Genomic DNA, 8,557 nt, shown 5'->3' with positions numbered 1-8,557 from the left:
CCCCCTCTTGGCAGGTCCTGAACGAGGCTGTGGGGGCGCTGATGTACCACACCATCACGCTGACCAGGGAGGACCTGGAGAAGTTCAAAGCTCTTCGTATCATTGTTCGAATCGGCAGCGGTTTTGACAACATCGACATCAAATCAGCTGGGGATTTAGGTAGGCTGGTCATGGCTCACAGCGGGGCTGGGGGGGGGGGGGGGCCGGGNGGGAGGTGCAGTCAGGGCTCTTGGTTTGCAGCTCTCATGTGTCTCTCCCAAAGCCGGGTTTTGTCACACTAGGTGTCGTCTGTGGGGTTTGTTTTATGCTAAGAGCCCCTTGCGACTGCTTGTTGGGCTGGAGGTGACCTGTGAGCCTGCTCTGGGGGGCAGGGCGCCCTGCTGCTGGCCACCAAGCTCCTCGAAACCTTGTGAGTTTCAAACCAGTGTCAGCTGCGTCTGCACCGGCCTCGGCCCACATGGCCAGGCGGTGCCTGACCAGGGCCTGCAGTCGGAGTGGGCGGGGCCCTGAGTGCCAGGTTGCACCTGTCCTTGCCTCCAGTATGCAGCTGAAGGAACTCGTCAGAACGTTCTGGCATCTCTGCCTGCTGCAGACGCGGGGTGGGGTTTGTGTCACGCGTCCTGGAGCTCACTGTGCTCCTATGGACACGCTTCGTGCCCACCACCGGCTCACCTGGCCGAGCCCTCTCGCTCTGCTGTCACCTGTTCCCAGGCAGTATCCCCAGGAGGGTGCCAGCAGCAGCGTCGCACCATGGCCTGGGGGCTCCTCAGGGGCTCAGTCCCGTGCATGGACTCTGGCCTCACTGTTTTGTGATTTCACAGGCTGGGGCTCTGTGCCTCCACCAGGGACAGTCAGGGCTGTGCCTTGTGGTTACCCCTCAAAGCCTGGCAGGTGGGGACTCAGAAGTCCCAGGACCAGGCAGCGGTTTTGTTCCCAGATCTAGGGGACACTGGCTTGGGCCCCCTGTTCCCTGCGTGCTCTTGGAATCATGGGGGGTTGAGTTGTTTCTGGAAGGGATGCAGAACCCACCTGGGCCTCTCCTGCAGCCCCGTCCGTGTGCTGGGCATCACCTTGGCCTCTGGGGCAGCTCGAGGAGCATCATGGCCCCGTCCACCCGCCCAGCGCCTCTGGAAGGCCAGGCGGCCAGCGGTCCGGGCGAGGCTGACGTCTCCCGTGCCACTGGACCTACGGGCAGCTTCTCCACGTGGCACGTAACCTGGGTCTGCCTCCTAGCCTCCCCGGGTGGCCTGGGGACACTCAGCCTTCCGTGGGAGAGGGGCTGGGACTGGCTCTGGTGACCGTGCACGCCTATCTGTTCCCAGGCATCGCTGTCTGCAACGTGCCGGCGGCGTCTGTCGAGGAGACGGCTGACTCCACCATGTGCCACATCCTCAACCTGTACCGCAGGACCACGTGGCTGCACCAGGCCCTGCGGGAGGGCACTCGGGTCCAGAGCGTCGAGCAGATCCGGGAAGTGGCTTCCGGAGCCGCCAGGATCCGTGGGGAGACCTTGGGTATCATAGGACTAGGTGCGTCTGTCCTTGCTCCTTGCGTCGCTCGGTGGACACGAGGCTGGGGCGTGGCTGTGCTGCCCCCTCTCCCCACCCCTGCGCTGGACGGTCCCCCCTGACCTGAGAACGACTTCCCCCGTGCAGGGCGGTTTCCAGGCTGGGGACAGCGTGAGGCTGGTCCTCACTGGGAACACTGGGCATGGGTCACACGTATGCAGACATCGAATGGTTTCCCCCAGGGTCACGCACACACACTCACCCCACTCAGCCACACTCACCCTGCCCCCCTTCCAACCACGGCTGAGTGGACGTGTCCTTCAGGTGAGGGCTGGGTGGCCGTTGCCCTGCTCTGGGTGGAGGGAGATTTACCTGCTGTGCAGGCAGCTGTCCTGGGTCAGTGACGTCCGTCTTCTTTTCCTTGTTTGTGACCCATGTTCCTTCCTAAACTCGGGCTCCACCACGTGGCAGGCCGGTGTGGACGGGGCCACGTCATGCTGCCTCCCCGGCTTCCTCTGGGTGGCCCACGCGGCCTCCCCGCCTCACAGAGGCAGCACCGTGCGTAGCGTGGGGCAGTGCTGCAGGGGCGTCTGGGTGTTCTCAAGGGTGGGGACACACCTGCATTGGGGCGGGAGGTCAGGGTCAGGGACGTCTGTGAGACACAGGCCCGTCTCCTCCAGCACAGATCACCATCCCGCTGAGACGGGCACACGGACGCCAGGACTGGTCCCCACAAGTGCCTCCCCGCTGCTGTCCCCGCGGGTGTGCGGGCAGGGGCGGCACCCTTCCCCTGGGGCCCTGGGTGTGGGCTTTGTTGAAGAAGGACGGATGGGAAGCCAGTGTGCCTGGCCAAGTCGATTTTGGGGCCACATGGTCTCATTCGGCAGCGCTGTCAAGAAATCCTGAGCTGGCGGGGCCGGGTGGGCCGAGTCTGACTTGGCAGAGGTGACCTGAGCAGGCCTTGCCCCGGCCTCGCTCGGGGACTGTGTAAATGGCGCTCTGGGTCTGCACGTGTGCCCGGCCCTGTCTCCCGGGCAGTGTGTGCCCCGCGGCTGGTTCGCGGCCTTGTGGCGCCGTGGGCAGCGTTTTGGGTGTAGCGGCTCTGCCCCGGTCTCACCAGGGGTCCTGGGGGCCCTGCTGCCCTGGCGGCCACCCTTTGGGGTAAGCAGGTGTAGGACCCCCCCACCATGGTGGCCTCGGGGGCGCATGGGCTGTTTCCAGCCCTGCTCGCTTTCCTCGTGGGCATGCTCCCGCTCCGAGCAGCCGGGGGCTCCAGAGGGGCCCTGGGGTGCTGTGCGGGGTGCCGCCCGCCCCGCAGTGCCACTCCCCGAGAGGTTGGGACGGTGGCTGCGCTGCCCTGCACCTGGCTGCTGGTGGCCCCACCCTGGCCAGGTCAGGGCTCCCTTCGGGGATCCCCGGGGTCAGCAGCTCCAAGCCCCCCTCCAGGTGCGGGGGCCACTCCTCTGGTGCTGCAGCCCCCACCCCGTGCCTTCCCCAGGGACCCTCTCTACCCCCCGCCCTCCTCTCTGAACACCCCGTCGGCCCCACCACTCAGCGTCCGGGAGCAGATGCCTCGGGGTGGATGGGAATGCACTCCCCACGGTGGGCAGCGTGTGCCCCGTGGCATCGGCCCCGAGCACACGAGGAGACTGAGGCGGCGTGGGGGTCACTCAGCCGACGGCCCCGGTGACGCCGAGTCTCGGCCCGCCAGGTCGAGTGGGGCAGGCGGTGGCGCTTCGGGCCAAGGCCTTCGGCTTCAACGTGCTGTTCTACGACCCCTACCTGTCGGACGGCACGGAGCGGGCGCTGGGGCTGCAGCGGGTGAGCACGCTGCAGGACCTGCTCTTCCACAGCGACTGCGTCAGCCTGCACTGCGGCCTCAACGAGCACAACCACCACCTCATCAACGACTTCACCGTCAAGCAGGTGGGCGCCTGCCACCCTCGCCTGGCTGAGGGCAAGGTCGGGGGCCTGGCTGAGGGCAAGGTCGGGGGCCTGGAGGCCTGGCTGAGGGCGAAGGTCGGGGGCCTGGGGGCCTGGCTGAGGGCGAAGGTCAGGGGCCTGGGGGCCTGGCGAGGGTCAGGGGCCTGGGGGCCTGGCTGAGGGCGAGGGTCGGGGGCCTGGAGGCCTGGCAGCCTGGCTGAGGGCGAAGGTCAAGGGCCTGGGGGCCTGGCTGAGGGTGAGGGTCGGGGGCCTGGAGGCCTGGGGGCCTGGCTGAGGGCGAGGGTCGGGGGCCTGGAGGCCTGGCAGCCTGGCTGAGGGCGAAGGTCAAGGGCCTGGGGGCCTGGCTGAGGGTGAGGGTCGGGGGCCTGGAGGCCTGGGGGCCTGGCTGAGGGCGAGGGTCGGGGGCCTGGAGGCCTGGCAGCCTGGCTGAGGGCGAAGGTCAAGGGCCTGGGGGCCTGGCTGAGGGTGAGGGTCGGGGGCCTGGAGGCCTGGGGGCCTGGCTGAGGGCGAGGGTCGGGGGCCTGGAGGCCTGGCAGCCTGGCTGAGGGCGAAGGTCAAGGGCCTGGGGGCCTGGCTGAGGGTGAGGGTCGGGGGCCTGGAGGCCTGGGGGCCTGGCTGAGGGCGAGGGTCGGGGGCCTGGAGGCCTGGCAGCCTGGCTGAGGGCGAAGGTCAAGGGCCTGGGGGCCTGGCTGAGGGTGAGGGTCGGGGGCCTGGAGGCCTGGGGGCCTGGCTGAGGGCGAGGGTCGGGGGCCTGGAGGCCTGGCAGCCTGGCTGAGGGCGAAGGTCAAGGGCCTGGGGGCCTGGCTGAGGGTGAGGGTCGGGGGCCTGGAGGCCTGGGGGCCTGGCTGAGGGCGAGGGTCGGGGGCCTGGAGGCCTGGCAGCCTGGCTGAGGGCGAAGGTCAAGGGCCTGGGGGCCTGGCTGAGGGTGAGGGTCGGGGGCCTGGAGGCCTGGGGGCCTGGCTGAGGGCGAGGGTCGGGGGCCTGGAGGCCTGGCAGCCTGGCTGAGGGCGAAGGTCAAGGGCCTGGGGGCCTGGCTGAGGGTGAGGGTCGGGGGCCTGGAGGCCTGGGGGCCTGGCTGAGGGCGAGGGTCGGGGGCCTGGAGGCCTGGCAGCCTGGCTGAGGGCGAAGGTCAAGGGCCTGGGGGCCTGGCTGAGGGTGAGGGTCGGGGGCCTGGAGGCCTGGGGGCCTGGCTGAGGGCGAGGGTCGGGGGCCTGGAGGCCTGGCAGCCTGGCTGAGGGCGAAGGTCAAGGGCCTGGGGGCCTGGCTGAGGGTGAGGGTCGGGGGCCTGGAGGCCTGGGGGCCTGGCTGAGGGCGAGGGTCGGGGGCCTGGGGGCCTGGCTGAGGGCGAGGGTCTGGGGCCTGGGGGCCTGGCTGAGGGCGAGGGTCGGGGCCTGGGTGGGTGGATTCTGGGCAGGAATCTGGCCAGAGAGCCCCCTATGCAGGCCGTGTGCACAGACAAGCCTGTCTTCCGAGTCCCGGGGAGGCTCCTGGTCCCGTTGTCCCCACGTGTAGGGCAGACGCTGGGCCCAGGGCTTTGCGTTTTGCCGCATGTCCGCCCGTGTCTTGCGCTTCAGCGCCAAGTCCTCAGGGTGAAGCGTCCCTGGGAGCCAGGGGTGCCTGGACAGTGGCCGTGCGGTACACGGTCTCACCATATTTCAGAACTGCTCTGGGTCAGGCAGGCGCTAAAGCTAGCGGCTGCCTCTCACGGGCCAGGCACGTGTGTTGGTGCCTGTGTGCAGGTTCACGTGTGCGTGACTTTCTGTGTGTGCTGCTCTGCCCACGTTGCAGGTGTGTGCGCGTGTTTGTGTGGGAGGGGGCGGTCCCACCTGCTGTCCACCCCAGGCCCCCGAGGCTCCTCTCTGTCTCCAGTAGGTGGGCTGGCAGCGGGGAGGGGGCGCAGCCATGGTCTTGGGGCACGCCCCCAAGAACCAGGTGAGAAGCCGGGACCTGGAGCCCCCTGACCTGACAGCTGGCCGTCCGAGCCCCACCGCGGGGCAGGCCTGGTTGGTGTGAGATCAGGGTTGCAGGCACCTTTCACCTCGGAGCAGGGTGGAGCCCCTCACCATGGAGGAGTGGAGGGGGCTGTCATCAGGGCGGCCCGAGGGCTGTTAGCAGAAGGAAGCGAGGCTGTGCTGGGTAGAGCAGGTGCAGCGCAGCCCACCTTAGGAAACGGGGCTCCTTGGTGTGGCCGCTGCATTGAGGACCACATCTCCGGGGCTTCTGTCCATCGTCCCAGCACCACAAGGTCCTGAAACCCCATCTTTCCAGTGTGTGCGAGGTTAGGAGCTCAGGCCACACCGAGTCCTGGGTGCATCAGATCCTTGCCAGGCACTACATGCAGCCTAGGGGCTGGGCCAGGGGCCCCACAGTCCCGTCGACACCCCACGCCTCTGCAGGGAAGCCAGCTGTGCGTTCCTGGGGCTGCTAGGTGGGGCGGGGCCCATGCAGACCCCAAGCCCTCGGCCGGCCCCAGAGAGCTGCTGCTGCTGCTGCTCTGGGTGGACAGAGGCCCAAGCGCGAGGTCCCACGGCCGGCCCCTCGGTGCCCCCGGGTCGCCGCAGCCCTTCCCCTGGGTGGGCAGGGCAAGCGGAGTCTCCATGTTGATTCTCTCCTGCTGCCTTTTGTGTCCTCGCAGATGCGACAAGGCGCCTTCCTGGTGAACACGGCCCGGGGCGGCCTGGTTGATGAGAAGGCGCTGGCCCAGGCCCTGAAGGAGGGGCGGATCCGGGGTGCAGCCCTGGACGTGCACGAGTCGGAGCCATTCAGGTGCCTCCTGGCAGTGCCCTGGGTGGTCCCTGGACAGCTCCTCTCCCACCCGGGCCCGCACCCAGCCTCGTGCCACGTGATGGCCGCTGCCAGGAGTGGGGCCCAGCCCGCCACCGCGTGGCCCAGCTGCAGGTCCCAGGGCACAGCGTCCTTGGGCTTGGTGTCCAGCCTGAGGACTGCTCCAGGCGGGCCCGTCCCCGGGGTCCGGCCGGGTCTCAGTGGGAGGGTGTCCTGCTGCTGTCAGGAGCCCGTGGGCAGGTGTGCCCGTCCCCGGGTCCCCTGGTCTGACGCAGGGGTGGAGCGTGGGTCCAGGCTGGGTCAGGCGCCCCCAACGCTACCCTGACCTGCTTTGTGCCACTTGTAGCTTTAGCCAGGGCCCCCTGAAGGATGCGCCCAACCTGATCTGCACCCCCCACGCAGCCTGGTACAGCGAGCAGGCGTCCATTGAGATGCGGGAGGAGGCAGCACGGGAGATCCGAAGGGCCATCACAGGTGAGGGCCCTGGGGCCACACTCCGCCGGGCCCCCAAGGGCAGAGGTCAGCGGCCGGCTTCCACACAGTGCTCCCCACGCAGCCCTCGGGTTCCCCTCGTGCCTGCTCGCTGTCACCCATGTGGGAGTTTGGCACGTGCGCCCTCCCTCGGCCTGCGTTTAAAAAGTCTGGCTGCGCTTGTGAACCTGGGCTGGGCCTTTGCTGCCCTCTGGAGTTCCTAAGCCCGCAGGCATGGGGGCCCAGAGGGGAGCTAAGGGCACCGCTCAGTGCAGGGGGTTCCCTGGGCTGCGTGGTGACCGTGTCTGGATGGGCCTCTGCTGGGCCTGAGGGGAGGGGTCGCAGCTGGGGGCTCCTCGCTGCAGCCGCTGCGCACGGCACTGCCCTCCCTCTCTCTGCTGCGTCTCCCAGGCCGGATCCCCGACAGCCTGAAAAACTGCGTCAACAAGGATCACCTGACAGCGGCCACCCACTGGGCCAGCATGGACCCCGCTGTCGTGCACCCCGAGCTCAATGGGGCTGCCTACAGGTGAGTGGGGGTGGGGACACGGAACCCTCCTGTGATGAGTGTGGCCGGGGCAGGGTCCCATGGGGGCGCCCAGGCCTGGACGTGCATGCTGCTGTGGGCCCCAGGGGACCGGAAGGTCAGGGCGCAAGAGCCCAGAGCAGGACGGCCTTTCTGGCCTGGAGGCACCGGACACGGGGGCAGAGACCGCCGGAGGGACCTGGGTCAGCGCCCCCTCCCCCACTGCCAGCTTCACATGCCATCCTCCCCCCAGCAGGTATCCGCCCGGCGTGGTAGGCGTGGCCCCCAGCGGCATCCCGACCGCCGTCGAGGGCATCGTCCCCAGCGCTATGTCCCTGTCCCACGGCCTGCCCCCTGTATCCCACCCGCCCCACGCCCCTTCTCCCGGCCAGACCGTCAAGCCCGAGGCAGATAGAGACCATGCGAGTGACCAGTTGTAGCCCGGGCGGAGCTCTGCAGCCTCGGCGCCCTCGGATGGCGCGTGTGGAGACGGCGCCTGCGGGGCCCCAGCGCCCAGAGACTGTGCCGGCCGCATGGGCGAGAGGCCGCGCTCCCCGCGTCAGCTGCGGCGTCCGTCCCCGGGCCGGCCGCTGTCCTGTGTTCTCTGCGTCCTCGTTAAGCAAAAGAAGTTAGTAGTTAATTCTATCATGAATGTCCTTGTCCGTGTACAGTCTTTAGAACATCACGAAGGAGCGGTTTGCTTAGCTGTCACCAGGCGCGTGCCCGCGGGGCCGCGTCCGAGGGGAGCGCGCCCGCCCCAGACCGTCGGGCAGACTGCTCAGGGCCACGGCTCCGCCCGCGTTTCTTTCTGCGCCACACAGTGCATTGTTTTTTCTACCTGCTTGTCTTATTTTTAGAATAATTTAGAAAAACAAAACAAAGGCTGTTTTTCCTAATTTTGGCATGNTATTTTGGTTAAATTCATGTTTGTGACTGTAACCATTTGTATGAATTATTTTAAAGGAATAAAAATCCCAGAAAGAGCCGGCAGGCCCAGCGTCCGTGTTGGTGGCTTCGCCTCGCCTCACGGGGACNCGGCCGCGGCCCCCCGTGCGTGCCCCTCCCTCGGGCCCTTCTGGGACCGCCGTGGCCTCTGCAGACACAATCCGGGGCCGCCGCAGGGGCCCCCCGGCTCCACCGCTTTCGGAAACGTGCAGAGCGGAGCAGTGCTCCCCTGGCGGTAGCTNCCCTCAGCCCTCGGCCCACGCGTCCCTGCCCTGCGCCGGCCAGGGGTATGCACGACGGGGGCCCCGGGGACAGGGACGGGGCCTCCCCAGCCCAGCGTCCCCCTCCCGGCCCGAGCCACCTCGGCGTCACCTAGGGT

The 8,557-nt window shown here is 68.3% G+C and overlaps 1 protein-coding gene across 2 annotated transcripts in view; it reads left to right on the top strand.

Annotated features, from left to right (window-relative positions):
• CTBP1 (C-terminal binding protein 1) overlaps positions 1–8,133 on the top strand; it is a 17,035-nt gene extending 8,902 nt beyond the window's left edge. Inside the window, exons 3-9 of one of the 2 annotated variants that reach the window (XM_077750444.1) lie at positions 15–159; positions 1,323–1,529; positions 3,220–3,434; positions 6,088–6,218; positions 6,583–6,710; positions 7,119–7,236; positions 7,490–8,133. In XM_077750444.1, coding sequence (XP_077606570.1) covers positions 15–159; positions 1,323–1,529; positions 3,220–3,434; positions 6,088–6,218; positions 6,583–6,710; positions 7,119–7,236; positions 7,490–7,673 — 1,128 coding nt within the window. In that variant the 3' untranslated portion in view covers positions 7,674–8,133. Of the gene's footprint in view, positions 1–14; positions 160–1,322; positions 1,530–3,219; positions 3,435–6,087; positions 6,219–6,582; positions 6,711–7,118; positions 7,237–7,486 lie in introns of both variants that reach the window. The other variant, XM_077750443.1, reaches the window with a different exon arrangement.
• Positions 8,134–8,557: the final 424 nt, after the last annotated feature.

Source organism: Crocuta crocuta, unplaced genomic scaffold (assembly GCF_008692635.1).
Source record: "Crocuta crocuta isolate KB4526 unplaced genomic scaffold, BGI_CrCroc_1.0 scaffold179, whole genome shotgun sequence".
NCBI classification, from domain to species: Eukaryota; Metazoa; Chordata; class Mammalia; order Carnivora; family Hyaenidae; genus Crocuta; species Crocuta crocuta.
This window is presented reverse-complemented; position numbering and strand designations above follow the sequence as displayed.